This window comes from Embiotoca jacksoni, unplaced genomic scaffold, assembly GCF_022577435.1.
Source record: "Embiotoca jacksoni isolate LCO1_2020_lvr unplaced genomic scaffold, fEmbJac1.0.p SCAF_44, whole genome shotgun sequence".
Lineage (NCBI taxonomy): Eukaryota > Metazoa > Chordata > Actinopteri > Embiotocidae > Embiotoca > Embiotoca jacksoni.
The window spans coordinates 1013984-1030311 of NW_027185397.1; the positions used below are offsets into that span (position 1 = coordinate 1013984).

The 16328-nt window shown below is 42.9% G+C and overlaps 1 protein-coding gene across 3 annotated transcripts; it reads right to left on the bottom strand.

Moving 5' to 3' along the window:
- Positions 1 to 200: 200 nt before the first annotated feature.
- On the bottom strand, positions 201 to 15358 carry LOC138210253 (protein NLRC3-like). Of its 3 annotated transcripts, none has more exons than XM_069169311.1 (10): positions 15289 to 15358; positions 12241 to 12382; positions 12014 to 12133; positions 8994 to 9244; positions 7091 to 8906; positions 5672 to 5845; positions 4923 to 5105; positions 4155 to 4337; positions 3210 to 3392; positions 201 to 2125 (listed from the first exon to the last, which is right to left on the bottom strand). In XM_069169311.1, exons 2-10 carry the CDS (start codon positions 12369 to 12371, stop codon positions 2110 to 2112), a joined length of 3057 nt encoding a protein of 1018 aa, XP_069025412.1. In that variant the 5' UTR covers positions 12372 to 12382; positions 15289 to 15358; the 3' UTR covers positions 201 to 2109. The 3 variants fall into 3 exon arrangements, with proteins under 3 accessions (XP_069025412.1, XP_069025411.1, XP_069025413.1); XM_069169310.1 differs by having other exon boundaries at positions 8994 to 9334; XM_069169312.1 differs by lacking the exon at positions 12014 to 12133 and having other exon boundaries at positions 8994 to 9334.
- Positions 15359 to 16328: the final 970 nt, after the last annotated feature.

Below are 16328 nucleotides of genomic sequence, written 5' to 3' on the forward strand. Positions count from 1 at the left end.
GAACCTCTTCACATTTCTCAGCTAAATCTCCCTCCAACCCTTTGTAAAGGTTTCTGTCTTCAGATTGGAGTGTTATTGTTCTCGTCCTGCATCATTGAACTGAAGGTTAAATCAGACATATTGATATTTTTCCACCTGCTCTTCCTTGAAGGATCGATCGAGCATTATGAATTACACATTTGTGGGCTCTCAATGTATTTTTAATATAAAAGACAACAGGTGACACAAAGTTGCGAAAGGTCTTATAATAACAATAAGACATTTTATTTGTATAGGACCTTTCATACAAGAAATGCCCCTAAAGCACTTCACAGCAAGACGATCACATGCACTGATCCACATATAAAGTAACTAGGAAAAATATAGAAAAGACATTAGATGCATAAGAGCAGATAAAATGCATCAAATTATACACAAATATAAAATAAAGCAAAATGCATTTTAAAGGTGTGACAGTTCAACATGCAGCCTCAGGTGAAGGCAGATAGAGGCTAAAATGAAGAGATGTGTTTTGAGCTGTCTTTTAAAAGTATTTCCTGAGCTGACCTCCCTGATATCTAACAGATAGTTTGTTCCACAGGTTTGGAGCAGAACTGACAAAAGCTGAATCCCCAATTTTCTTTCCACTGTTTGCTGTGAACCTCCAATAAACCAGCAGCAGATGATCTCAGTGTTCCTGAACGCTCATAGTTCATCAGAGTTAGAGATGTGACTCGGTCCTTAACCTGATGTTTGCCATTTTATCAAATGGATCTACTCACACAAACCAGTACTTAGAGATTTGCATAGTTTCATAGTGTGTTGCATCACTGGGGTTCAGTGATACAGTAGTTGGTAGTTTGGCACTCAGAAAAAAACTTCCTGCCAATATCGTTTGCTATTTGAAATTGTTTTTGCTAGAGAGATAATGTTGTTGCATGCACGATTTTTAAATCTATTTTTTGGCATTTTCTGCCTTTGTTAGACGTAGACAGGGAAAGACAGGCTAGTAATGTCAGTTTCCACTTTTTCCACTATTTATCATAGAATAGAAAACCTTTATTGTCATTGTACATATTTGTCCAATGGAATTTGCTGTGCAGCGTCTAAAACGGTACATTGAGAATTTCACACATTCGCACATTTAAAACAAGCTCAATACAAGCAGCTGGCATCCTGTCAAATACTGTATATAAAATATTACCCTAATGACCCATTAATTATATCATCATCATCTCTTTTGGGAAAATAAGTCAGAAACACAAGTATTTGTATTATTAGTTTCATGTATCACAGTGTGACGTTACACACGTTCCTGATGGTTTATGGTTGAATGTACTGTTGTTGTTGACGGGCCCACTGGCCACTATTTACTCATCACACTTTAAAAAACATGAATATTGTCTTTATCTTAAAGAAAGAAAACATAATATTGTGATCAGTTTCTGAAGTGAAGGGTCAAACAATATGGTAGTTTTACCACTGCACACACACACAGACAGACAGACAGACAGACAGACAGACAGACAGACAGACAGACACACACACACACACACACACACACACACACACACAGACAGACAGACAGACAGACAGACAGACAGACAGACAGACAGACACAGACAGACAGACAGACAGACAGACAGACAGACAGACAGACAGACAGACAGACAGACAGACACACACACACACACACACACACACACAGACAGACAGACAGACAGACAGACAGACAGACAGACAGACACACACACACACACACACACACACACACAGACAGACAGACAGACAGACAGACAGACACACACACACACACACACACACACACACACACACACACACACACAGACAGACAGACAGACAGACAGACAGACAGACAGACAGACAGACAGACAGACACACACACACACACACACACACACACACAGACAGACACACACACACACACACACACACACACACACACACACACACACACAGACAGACAGACAGACAGACAGACAGACAGACAGACAGACAGACAGACAGACACACACACACACACACACAGACAGACAGACAGACACACACACACACACACACACACACACACACACACACACCCTGTCCTGTCCTGTCCTCCTTCACTGATCACCTCCACCTCCACCTGTAGAGAACAGAGACAACAGAGGTGAACTGAGCGTGTGCAGAAACGTCCTCCAACAGCTGTCAGTCAGTGATGCAGCACATCAGAATAAAGAGCAGCAGGACTTCAGTCCTGAGACATGAGACATGGACATGAGACAGCAGACATGGACAGGAGAAATGAACAGAGCAGCAGGACTTCAGTCCTGTTCAGAGCAGCAGCAGCAGCCTGCTTCCTTTCAGCTCTCATGTTCACGTGTTGGAGAGAACACGCTAAGCTCCGAGCTCACCGACCTGCACACGGTGTGAGGAAACAAAGTGCTGAGTCCTGATTCCTGGACTCCAGCAGGTGTTGAACACCACATGGTTCCTAATGGAAAGCTGGTTCTGTGATGTGCAGGCTGCAGTCAGACTGATCTCAGAGCCGACAACGGTCGTCTCCGTAGCAACTCAAACGCACCATCACAAAGAGCGTCGGCCGATCCGATTGGTCGACCGTCGTCTCTCTGTCTCCTCTCACAGCTGCACTGAGACGGTTTTCAGGAAACACGGGATCTTTGATACCAACTGGGTTTGTTACATCACTGAAAGCAGCACGGAGACACTGGACAGGAGACATGGACATGAGACAGGGACATGGACAGGAGACATGGACAGGAGACATGGACACGAGACATGGACAGGAGACATGGACATGGACATGAGACATGGACAGGAGACATGGACAGGAGACAGGGACATGGACATGAGACAGGGACATGGACAGGAGACATGGACATGGACAGGAGACATGGACAGGAGACATGAGTCATGGACATGAGTCATGAGACATGGACAGAAGACATGGACAGGAGACATGGACATGAGACAGCAGACATGGACATGGACAGGAGACAGGAGACAGGAGACATGGACAGGAGACATGAGACATGAGACATGGACATGAGTCATGAGACATGGACAGGAGACATGGACAGGAGACATGGACATGAGACATGGACGTGAGACATGAACATGAGTCATGGACATGAGACATGAGACATGAAGGAGCTGCAGCTGCTGATTAAACAGAGAAGATCTACAACAGGAACAGACAGTGAACTTACTTCAGAGTCTCCAGACTACAGTGTGGACTCTCCAGAAAACCACACAGCTGCTTCACTCCTGAATCCTGCAGGTTGTTGTAACTCAGGTCCAGATGTTTCAGATGTTTCTGAAGGGAGGGGTTGGACTTCAGAGCTGAACCCAGAGAATCACAGCTGATCTCTGACAAACTGCAGAAACTCAATCTGAATAAAGAATAAAAACAGTGAGTTGAGGATCATTCAGTGTTTCATGGTGTTCAGAGCTGAAGAAGCTTCACAATGTTCCAGTTTATAAAATGTAAACTCCAAACAGCTGCAGGTTGAAACAGTGAAACAGAAGCAGTGAAGAAGAGCTCTCATTAATATGAAGGACAACATGCTGCTGCTGCAATAAAGACGGAGTGACTTCAGCTCTTAAACTCTGCAGCTCCACCAGCGGCTCCATCGATACAAACTCATGTTGTCCATCAAACTGATCCCAGATTCCTCTGAAGATCCTCAAGTTTACAAAGAAAACAAACATGTTGACTGAATGTGGAAGAAAAGTCCATCAGATGATCCAAACTACATCTACAACATGTGATGTGATCTGTTTGAATATTTCAGTCCAACATCATCACATGACTCCAGACCAGTGTGAACAAGCACATACTGAACATTTATTTGTTGCAGTCTGATGTTGTGAGAAGATTTAGCTTTTTATTTCAATGTCAGACTTTAAGGTGAAAATCCAGTTTCACAGTTTCACAGTCGATCATCCAGTGAAGGATTTTTCTTCTTCTATGGTTTTAAATGTGGACGTTGCTCTGCCACAGTCAGTGGACTAAACCAGAGAAGAAGAAAACAGACGTTCCCCTGAAGATCCTCAGTGTGGATCAGAAGAACATCAGCTGATGTCTGCAGTTTAGTGTCTCCACAACTTTCACATCATGTTCATCTCAGCACAACTGAAACATGGAGTCTTACTTCAGAGTCTCCAGACTACAGTGTGGACTCTCCAGAAAACCACACAGCTGATTCACTCCTGAATCCTGCAGCTTGTTTCCACTCAGGTCCAGATGTTTCAGATGTTTCTGAAGGGAGGGGTTGGACTTCAGAGCTGAGACCAGAGAATCACAGCTGATCTTTGACAAACTGCAGAAACTCAATCTGAATAAAGAATAAAAGATGGAGATAAAATCATGTGATCAGTTTGAATGACTTTGTCCTTCTGTTATTGAGGATCTTCATCATGTCAGCCTTCTACTGACATCATCCAAATGTCAGCACAACATTCATCCACCTCTTCATGTCAACACAGGTCAACAAGATGCTGCTCACCTCCGTCAGGTCTCATTACACCATCACTACTCTACTGATACTTTAAACAGCTGCAGCTAATGATGTGCTTTCATCTGAGTGTGTTGTGAAGGATCAATATCAGTGATCAGACTTTATCTGTGAGGTTACATTGAAAGAAATCGTTGAGTTTCAACAGATCAGAGTTCAGAGGATCTTCTGTTTCCAGCTGAGACTCTTTAACACACATTACAAACATTCATTCAACAACATCAGAGAACATTTTCTACACTTTCTGTAACAAACACTCGTCTGTTGGGACGACTCACTGAGTTCAGGACCAGAGAACAGAAAAGCATTCACAGCTTTAAGATGGAGGTTCTGTTTGTACATGAAGGAGCTGCAGCTGCTGATTAAACAGAGAAGATCTACAACAGGAACAGACAGTGAACTTACTCCAGAGTCTCCAGACTACAGTGTGGACTCTCCAGAAAACCACACAGCTGCTTCACTCCTGAATCCTGCAGCTTGTTGAGACTCAGGTCCAGATGTTTCAGATGTTTCTGAAGGGAGGGGTTGGACTTCAGAGCTGAACCCAGAGAATCACAACTGATCTTTGACAACCTGCAGCTCCTCAATCTGAATAAAGAATAAAAGATGGAGATGAAGATAAACAGATTAGTTGTTCCTTCAAAGAGGAACTCTGTCCTCTGTGATCTGTGGCTGTGGATCATCAACATGTCGGCCTTCTACAAACATCATCAGTTCCTTCCAAACTCCAGTCAAAGATTTCCTGTATCTTCAGTTTCAGCAGATCTTCACGGATCTTCTCTGCATGTTACAATAGATTTGAAATCATCAGAAATCCAGGAGAGGGACAGACGACTGAGAACAACGTTGGTTCTTTGACTTCCTGTCCCTCCACTGCAGCTCACACAGGAAACACAGCGACTGGATCTGTGATCAGACTGCTGAGGACACGGATCACTGTCAGCTTTACATGTTCACACAACACGGCTGTGGATGATGTCGTCCATCTGGTACCGCTGGAGTCAGGTGATCAGAGGACTTCTCCACAGACAGAGTGGACAGGAGGGAGGACTGTTGACACCGACACGTCTTTTCATGTCCATGTGGACGTGTGAGTGTTGTGTTCAAACACATGAACAGAGAAGAACTGCAGCAGCAGCAGTCAGTGAACTGACCTCAGAGTCTCCAGACGACAGTTCGGACTCTCCAGACCAGCAGACAGATTCACTCCTGAATCCTGCAGGTCATTTAGACTCAGGTCCAGATGTGTGAGGTGGGAGAGGCTGGACTTCAGAGCTGAGGCCACGACTTCATAGTCAGTCTCTGAGAGTTCTCCACATCCTGTTAATCTGTGATGAGAGAATAAAGAACATGTGTTATTATAAATACAGATATCAGCTTATAAACAATTCAGTTGGATTTAATCAGCACCAGATCAGAACTTTATTCATACACAGTAAAGTTCTTCTACAGAACCGCAGAACATCCCAGAGAGGAACCCAACAGTTCAACATGAGAAACAGCTGGAAGAAAAAACCCTTAAACAGGAAGAACCTCCAACAGAACCAGAACCAGAGGTGGAGAACATCTGTTAGCAGAACCAGAACCAGAGGTGGAGAACATTTAATAGAACCAGAAACAGGGGTAGAGAACATTTAATAGAACCAGAACCAGAAGTGGACAACATCTGGTAACAGAACCAGAACCAGAGGTGGAGAAAATCTGTCAACAGAACCAGAACCAGACGTGGAAAACATCTGCTAACAGAACCAGAACCAGAGGTGGAAAACATTTAACAGAACCAGAACCAGAGGTGGAGAACATTTAACAGAACCAGGGGTGGAGAACATTTAATAGAACCAGAACCAGAGGTGGAGAAAATCTGTCAACAGAACCAGAACCAGACGTGGAAAACATCTGCTAACAGAACCAGAACCAGAGGTGGAAAACATTTAACAGAACCAGAACCAGAGGTGGAGAACATCTAACAGAACCAGAACCAGAGGTGGAGAACATCTGCCTCGACAGGTTCTTCTGTTCTTATTTAAATGTTAAACATGTCAGAGGAGCTGTAGTGGTCCTGAACGCAGCTCTGTTACCACCTCACTAAATGCTGCATCACATGTTACAGGCTGTTGTGCTGCTTTCTTTTTAATATCATGACAGACTTCACGTCTCCACATGTCAGAGTTCAGCTCTCCATCCTGACACAAACTGAGCTCTCTGTTCACGACACCATGTGACAGCTGACGTAACACAAAGGATCAGAGCTGAATACAGCTCAGTGTCATCAATGCCCATCAGTTGAAAAAGGATGGATCGACCCGACTGGAACATCCCAACTAATGATCTACTGACAAATGAAAGGTTCACAGATCATGTAGAAATACCTGCAGATCAGCAGAAGAACAGTTTGATCATGTGATCAGCATTAATCACAACCAGCTAGAACAATCTCCATTTGAATCCTCACAGCTTCTTAAACAACACAACTGACCATCAGCTGTTTGAACTAAAGAAATACATCCTGTGTGTCTGTGAAGAACCAAACTACTGATCTGATTGATCACGTTAATGATCACATGTGAACTCACCGAGCCGTCCTGCAGTTCCTCACAGCTGGGATCAGTCTCCGTTGTCCCTCTAGTGATGTGTTGTACTTCTTCAGGTCCAACTCATCCAGAACCTCCTCTGACATCTGCAGCATGGAGGCCAGACCTGAGCAGTGGATCTCAGAGAGTTCCTTCTTTGATCTGTTCTCTGACTTCAGGAACTCTTGGATCTCCTGATGGACTGAGAGGTCGTTGATCTCCATCAGACAGTGGAAGATGTTGATGCTTCTGTCTGGAGAGATGTTATAACTGTTCATCTCCTTCAGGTTGTTGATGGTTCTCTGGATGATTGTTGAACTGCTCTCTTTCTGACCCAGCAGGCTTCCTAAGAGCCTCTGGTTGGACTCCAGAATGAGGCCATGAAGGAAGCGAACAAACAGGTCCAGGTGGCCATTCTGACTTTGGAGGGATTTTAACATGACTCTCTTCAGGAAGTCATCCAGAGATGATTCTCTGTCGTCTTCTCCCAGGGAGTCATCCAGAGATGATTCTCTGTCGTCTTCTCCCAGGAAGTCCTGCAGCACCTCTTTGTTCCTGGTGGTGATACAGTGGAACATGTAGACTGCAGCCAGAAACTCCTGAACGCTCAGATGAACAAAGCAGTAGACTGTTTTCTGGAAGATCACACACTCTCTCTTGAAGATCTCTGTACAAACTCCTGAGTACATCGAGGCCTCTGTGACGTCCAGACCGCACCGCTGCAGGTCTTCTTGGTAGAACATGATGTTTCCTTCCTCCAGATGTTCAAACGCCAGCCTCCCCAGCTTCAGAAGAACTTCCCCGTCAGCCTCCGTCAGCTCCCGTGGACTCGTCTCGTGTACACGGTACTTGTTCTTCTTCCTCTTGGTCTGAACCAGCAGGAAGTGTGAGTACATGTCAGTCAGGGTCTTGGGCAGCTCTCCTCTCTGCTCGGTGGTCAACATGTGGTCCAGAACCGTAGCGCTGATCCAGCAGAAGATGGGGATTCCACACATGATGTGGAGGCTCCTGGAGTTCTTGATGTGGGAGATGATGCTGCTGGACCGCTCTTCATCACCGAACCTCCTCCTGAAGTACTCCTCCTTCTGGGTGTCAGTGAAGCCTCGTACTTCTGTCAGTCTGTCCACACGCTCAGGAGGGATCTGATTGGCCGCCGCGGGTCGGGAAGTTATCCAGACGAGAGCCGAGGGAAGCAGATTCCCCTCGATGAGGTTGGTCAGCAGCACGTCGACGGAGGACTCGTGAGTGACATCAACCAGCTTCCTGCTGCTGAAGTCCAGAGAGAGTCTGCTTTCATCCAGGCCGTCCAAGATGAACAGAAGCTTCCAGACAGCGAGCTGCTCTGCTGAGACCTTCTGGAACGTCGGATGGAAAACACGGAGCAGCGTGAGAAGACTGTACCGCTCATCTCGGATCAAGTTCAGCTCCCTGAACGACAGCAGAATCACCACGCTGACGTCCTGGTTCTCCGAGCCCTCGGCCCAGTCCAGAGAGAACTTCTGCACCGAGAAAGTTTTTCCGACACCAGCGACGCCGTTGGTCAGAACCACTCTGATGGGTCTCTGCTGGTCGGGGAAGGCTTTAAAGATGTCGTGGCACTTGATTGGAGCGTCATGGAGGATCTTCTTCTTGGTCTCCAGCTGCATCACCTCATGTTGGGTATCAACCTCTTCACTCCGTCCCTCTGTGATGTAGAGCTCCGTGTAGATCCTCTTCAGGAGGGTTCTACTTCCTCTTTCATCACTTCCTTCAGTCACATGTTCACATCTCCTCCTCACACTGATCTTATGTTCATCTAAAACCTGCTGCAGACCAACATCTGGACAAAGAAGAGAACATCTGTCAGACTAAAGAAAGAGAAGCTGCACACAAACCAAAGACAGGAAGAGGAAATGGACAGTCTTACTTTGTCCAGTGCCGGTCTGACTGTCTGTCTGCGGTCCAGGTCCGGTTCTGGATCTTTTTCCACACTGGGGACAGGAGGAGTCTCCTGATGGAGCCGACTGGTCCCAGTAGGAGGTGATGCACCGTCTGCAGAACCGGTGTCCACAGCTGGTGGAGACGGGATCCTTCAGGACGTCCTGACACAGAACACAGCAGGACAGCTGGTCCTCAGAGACACCGCTCCTCTTCATCACACCGCTCCTCTTCATCACCCTGTCAACACCACTCCTCTTCATCACACCGTTCCTCTTCATCACCCTGTCAACACCACTCCTCTTCATCACACCGCTCCTCTTCATCACCCTGTCAACACATTTCATGATCAACAAAATATTTTGCTGTTGTTGTTAAAAATATCAGGATTTAAGGTTTCTGTCAGAAGTTCAGAGGACTCAGAGGACACAGAGGACTCAGAGGACTCAGAGGACTCAGAGGACAGTGAAAGTGAAGCTATTCAGCCTTCGGTCTGTGATGAAGATGATCCTTCCTTCTATTTCCACTGTTCAGGAACTCATGAACTGCTCTTATTAAACACTGTGATCTGCCTGCAGCTTTCTATTGATACAAACACTTTGATTGACAGCTCCTTCCCAGCATGAACATCCCACCACAGACAGGTGATGACGTCCTTCCCTGTTCTCCAGTTGCTCTGATAGCAGCCTGGGTTCCTTCAACTGGAGAAGAGCTCTAATAAACCGGGACACAGAGCAGTGGTGCTTCTGGTTCCTGTTTCTGTTCATCATCAGGGTTCAAGCCACATCGGACCGAACACGATTGTTTCTGTGCCGGTTTATGATGATCTTTCAATCTTTATTAGTGTGAATGCTGCTACAGTTCGTACACTTACAGAAACAATCAAACTATTAAATGTTCAACTCTTTCAGGATGATGGTGCTTTTACTTTTCATTTGGATAGGAGTTATAAATATGAAAATATTAAGCATTTTCCATAAAATCTTTGTCTTTGGTTTATTTCCAGGTCTTTTGATTTCTGTTCTAGTTTTCTCCAAACTATACCAGATGTTTGATGAACTTCTTGGACCAGTGTTGGGTTTATAATGGGTGTGTATTGTGTCGTCTAGACTGAGTCATGTGACCAACAGTGACGACAGCTCAGGAAATATTTAGAGAATTTTCTCTCCAACTTGAGACCAGACCATAATTTTCACTCTACAGGCATCATTTGTTCAACTAATGTAGGAAAAAGGTTCTTCTTCCACACAGTGGGCCGGTCTGAACCAACAGACTTCACTTTGTTCAGGAAACACCTCAATGACAGGAACCTCTTCCTCTCTCACATTCACAGCCAGACAAAAATCAACTGGAACTTCATCCAACAGCAGAAATGACATCTTCTTCAGTTCACCATAAAATCCTGATGTGTGCACCGAGAAACATAAAGAATGCACAGATCTGTACATCCATGCTCTGAGATACAGAACAGCTGAGGACAGTTTAGTCATCAGCTCTCTTCTGCTGTCTATCGGTTCTTCACATTTTTACTTTCTTCTAACTTTGAATCTTTTTAACCGTTGTGCATCACTTTGAAATAAACGTACCCGCTTACCTCCCGGAGAGGACGAAGCTGTCTGCTTCAAAACACCACATCAAATATACATCAAGAAAATGTTCAGAGTTAGTTTTTTTAACCAAAATCAGTCCTGATCAAAACTACCAAATGTTCATACATTTATATGTAATTACACCCTTTAAAGCTTTTCTCTTATCATATAATATTCCTGTATTGTGCTATGAGAGTGAAGGAAAAGTAGAAGATCACAAGCCAACTTCTTAAAGGCTGCTCATTCCTCCATGCTGACAGGTAATGCAGCAAACCTCAGTTCCTGTTACAATCCAGAGGGGGGCAGCAGAGCACCATTTATGATTTGGGTTTTCTTTCACAATGTGAGCAGGAACATTTTGTGTTGAAAGTGTCTGCATAGGTATGATGTGATAGTCAAGTGATTAAGAGGCATGACGACTAGACCTCTCAGCCAGAGATGTCTGGTTGGATACCAGTTTGGATCCACCGTTTCCTGCATGTTATTCCACTTTATTTCCTCCCAAGCACAACGCTTGTCTCTGTATTTTCACAGGGGCGGAGTTTAGAAGGAAATTGGCTATAATTCATGAATGATTTGTCTGCTCATCATAAATTGTAATAGATATGTTCAGACTGTGTTTGGAAATAGAACTAACAAATCATTGTAAGCTTGACCATTAGGGGGCGCCAAAAATGTGAAAAGTATATATGTCATTATTGGCTGCACAAAATTGGCCAAAACTCAGCTCATGCATACAATTTTGGAATGATAAATTAAAGTGGGCGTGGCTTATCACAGGAACTATACCACTTTGCCAAATGTTTGCTCAAACTTCACCAAAATATTTGACAATACACGTGACATGATCAAAATTATGTGGGATTTTTTTTTTTTTTTTTTTTTTAAATCTGGTTATCTCCAACATTTTGACTGTGGGAGGCATTTTAATTTTTAACTGACAATTTATTAGTCAGTTTTATACCTTTGCTCAATTTCCTGCGAGCTATCGATATTCATTGCTCTTGAAACACTCCTTAAGTTCAGAGGGGAAAGTAAAGATGAGACCAGCATCCAGTAATAAACTATTATTATTATTATTATTATTATTATTATTATTATTATTAACTATTATTCACTGTGTTCGCTCAGAAATCCTGTTCATCACATCCATGATCCATACACTACAATCAATATCTATATATTTATATCCTTGGAGTAAATATTGTTCAATAAATATCCTTATTTCGACCAAGCACTTGTTTTGTGTATTTCCTAGAAGATATTGAAAGAGATCCCTGAATGTAGAAGTCACGGTTCAGATGATGTCCACTGATCACATTTTAATAGTCTGATATTAAATTTAAATCTGGAGTCTTGTGATTAACAGAAAGTGGTGCCCTGAATATGAATCTAATCTTTACAAATAAAAGTCTCCTACTGTGAGTCTGAAGGTCCTGGTTCACCACTGAAGACTGGAGGCTCATCTTTGGACATATCACTCTTCATGGACAGACAGATGGATCCTGGAGACTCTTGTCTCCGTCTGTAGAACTGATCTCTGCAAACACAAACATGTTTCTGTCTTCATGTGTCCACTGACTTTAATCAATCTGCTCTAGTTTCCTCTCAACATGTCTAATAAGTGAATCATTAACAGTCTCTTACTGTGAGTCTGAAGGTTCTGGTTCACCACTGAAGAATGGAGGATGCTCTATGGACATATCACTCTTCATGGACAGACAGATGGATCCTGGAGACTCCTCTCGGTCCTCCTCTTCCTCCATTAAAACATTCATCTTCAGTCAGTCTGAGAAGTAAAGCAGCAACACTGACTGTGAGCTCAGAACATCAAAATCATCAGAAACCTGAGGAGGTCTGGTTTCCTCTGTTTCTAGAGGTGTTCGCTGGTTTAGAGGCGACGGTCATCTGATTAAAAACTACTCACATCTCCTCATTTGGACCGTTATCATGACCATATTTATTTAAAAACGTAGTATGCCATAAAAAACATGAAAAACATATTCTCATTTTGAATCTGATGTCATCAACACGTCTCTATAAGTTGTTCCAGGATCATGTTCACCACTGAGCTGCATCAACTCTTCTTTTAACAACACTCTGGAAACCTTTGGGAACTGAGGAGACCAGTTTCTGGAGTTTTGAAAGTGAAATGTGGTCCCATTCTGGTCTGATAGAGGATTTCAGCTGCTCAACAGTTCGGGGTCTCCTTTGTTGTATTGTTCATGTCCTGATGCTCCAGATGTTTTCAATGATTGACAGGTCTGGACTGCAGGAGGCCAGTTTATCAGCGGACTCTTCTACTAGAGAACCATGCTGTTGGAATACGTGCAGAATGTGGTTGGACATTGTTCTGCTGAAATAAACAAGACCTTCCCTGAAAGAGACGTTGTCTGGATGGCAGCATATGTTGCTCCAAAACCTGAATATATCATTCAGCATTAATGCTTCCTTCCAGATGTTCAAGCTACCCATGCCATGTGCACTAATGCATCCCTGTACCATCACAGATGCTGGCTTTAGAACTGAGCTGATAACAAGCTGGATGGATATTTTTCATAAAACAATATTATTTCTCAGTTTCAACATCTGATATGTTGTCTTTGGTATATTTCTAATTAAATATGAGTTTATGTGATTTATAAATCGTCATTCTGTTTTTATTTATATTTTCCACAGCGTCTCGACTGTTTCAGAAACAGGGTTGTATGGTAGGTAGGTATTTACTTTATTAATCCCCGAGGGGAAATTTTTTAATATTATATATATATTGATATATAGTATATAGTTGCTCTTGACTGTAGTTCGATGAATTTATCAATTTACGGTGATGATTCATGATGAATGTTTTCACCATTTAGAGATTTACTGACTGATAGTAATATTGATGCCACAACAATGAATTTGTCCATTAAGAATAATATTGATTAATTTTGCTGATGTTTATTGATTCTGTTCCACTTATAGTCCTTGTTTGTGATTATTTGTGCACCTTTATTGTACTAATAGCTGCTTGGCCAACTTCACTGTTCACTTCAAGGTAAACAAACCCTCTTGAGACGGATTGACTGATTTTAGTTTGGTTCTTGGTCTCTGCTGCTTGGACTTTACTTTTTGCTTCTTCCGTGTGATCAACCACGTTTGTTTTTTGTTTTTTTTTCCTTTTGACTGTTATTTGTTTGAAGGGGAATGAAATAAAACTGTGTATGTGATTAAAATATTATTATTATTATTATCAAATCATATTTAATAAACAGAAGCATCATTCCCTCCTTCTCCTTGTTGTGTTTATTGAAGCCTGGTTACCATGACAACATCCAGTACACCTGTGATGTTGTGATCCCCTGTGACAGTTAACTGTTGGTACTGTGAGCCTCCATGTGAAGCTTCTTCCTCCTTGTCTGTAATAATAATAATAATAATAATAATAATACGTTTCCAGACCTTTGTGACAGCATGACGTTTACAGAGTATCAATAGAACAAATATTCATATGATGTCACGTCAGCTGTTTGGTTCCTTTCCAGCTGTTATCTTTAGGAAACAATAAATTTGGCAACTAAGACTTTCATTTTGATGTCAGTCTGAATTCTAACACTGTGACTCATAAGAAGATCATTGTCTCCGATTAATGAGGTGAACAGTTGATCCATTTCACTTCTCCAGATCATGTTCAGAGAAGACCAGGCAGGAGCCACGATAACCTCCAGAACAAGCAGCTCCACAACATGTTTGTGGGCAAGTTTTACATTTAAACTACAGATATCAAGTTAACCTCTCATGTTGGTTTTAGCTTTCTGTTTTCTACTTGATTTTCTTTTAAATTATGACAGACTAGACATACATTAGGTTGTACTGAGTATATTATAATAATATAACAATAATCATGTTGGACTAATGATAGTAAACAGATGTAGTCAGGTTCAGTTCAGTCTTCTGAGTCCACAGACCACGTGGTGCATTTATTTTAAATCTATTGAACAATCAGGAGAACGTGTTTCTTCTGCCTAAAGACCGGAAGTAGTCACCTGTAGTGGTGGGATGTTTACATCCGGGGTGTCACAGGGTATTTTATTTTGAAAATGAACGTTCCTCTATCCGACTTCCTGTGGATGACGTCAGACTAGACTCGACGTGGCCCTGTTTATCTCCAGTCAGTGAAGCAGCCCATCGGCGGGCCGCAGCCGGACCTTACCGTAACTACACTACTGCAGGCGCAACGACAATCACACGGCGGCAACCGTTACCGGCTTCCGTTCACGGTAACGCGGTTATTTAACGGTCTGCAGCTCCTCTATGATCAGAGCTTCAGTGGTCACATCCAAAAGTTTACAGTGAACAAAGAGAAGAAGGACTCGGTGGATTCAGGTCCTGAGTTGAACCTGGTAACTTCTGTTTCAGAGCAGCTGATCAGCTGGAGCCTCTGAATCCACAGATCGATCCAGATGATCAGCTGGAGCCTCTGAATCCACAGATCGATCCAGATGATCAGCTGGAGCCTCTGAATCCACAGATCGATCCAGATGATCAGCTGGAGCCTCTGAATCCACAGATCGATCCAGATGATCAGCTGGAGCCTCTGAATCCACAGATCGATCCAGATGATCAGCTGGAGCCTCTGAATCCACAGATCGATCCAGATGATCAGCTCATTCTTCCCTCCGACAGTAAAATAATCTTCATGTTAAAACTCACCGTGAATCCTGTTCAACTTTCTTCCGTCTGTTCTGTCGACTCAAAATGGAGGTTGAACTTCCTACTTTCATCAGTCACTCTTATCTAACAGTGTGTGTGCGCATGCGTGCATTTCACGTGATTTCCTATAAATACAAAACTAAAACTGTCTTCAAATCAAATGAAGTTCATCTATTGAGTGTAAGTTTTAGTAAAAGGTGAACAATAAAAGCATCGATATGAGAACATGTGAACAACATGAGACAGAAAGAAGAGTCGAACTTCTACAACCTTTATAAAATAGTTGGGACGCTGTTTAACATGTAAATGACAATAATATGATTAATTATAAATCACGTGAATTCATATTTAATAGTAAATTACAGGAGGATTTTTTTTTCAGGACTACTTTTGTGTTGCCTAGCAACACTTTTCTTCCTCCAGTATGAAGGTAGTTTTGTGTTTTTATTATGCAGCAAACAAAAAAACGTTTTGAGAGCAAATTTCTCAAAAATCAAGTTTGTAAGTAAACATATAAACTGAGAATAAATTATTTGCATTGCAAATAAATTTTCTCTTTACAGTTTTGTTAGTTTTGCATATAAACTAGACTTTTTGTTCTCAAATTAAACAAATTGTCAGATTCTCACCTACAATGGCTGGAGGTCTGGGTCCGTATGGGACGGCGTCTGAGTCCGTATGGGACGGCGTCTGGGTCCGTATGGGACGGCTTCTGGGTCCGGACCCACGAATGTCTTCACGAAGACATTGAGGAGGTGGAGAAGGAGACCAAGAAAAAGGAGAAGCGGAGACGTTACTGGTCTCTGCTCTGCGGGTCAGAGCATCCTTCCCCCTGAAACCCCCACCTCCACCCTCATCCACCGTCCTACCGTTACCCCTCCACCCCACCTTTCCTTCACCCACATACTTGTAAAAATGTAAATATATTGTGCATTTGTTTAATACAGTTCTTTTGAAGTTCCATCTGCCTGTGCTTGCATTTCTAATGTTTTTCATATTCATTCCTCAAATCGATCAAAATCTGCCACATTGTGATTTCA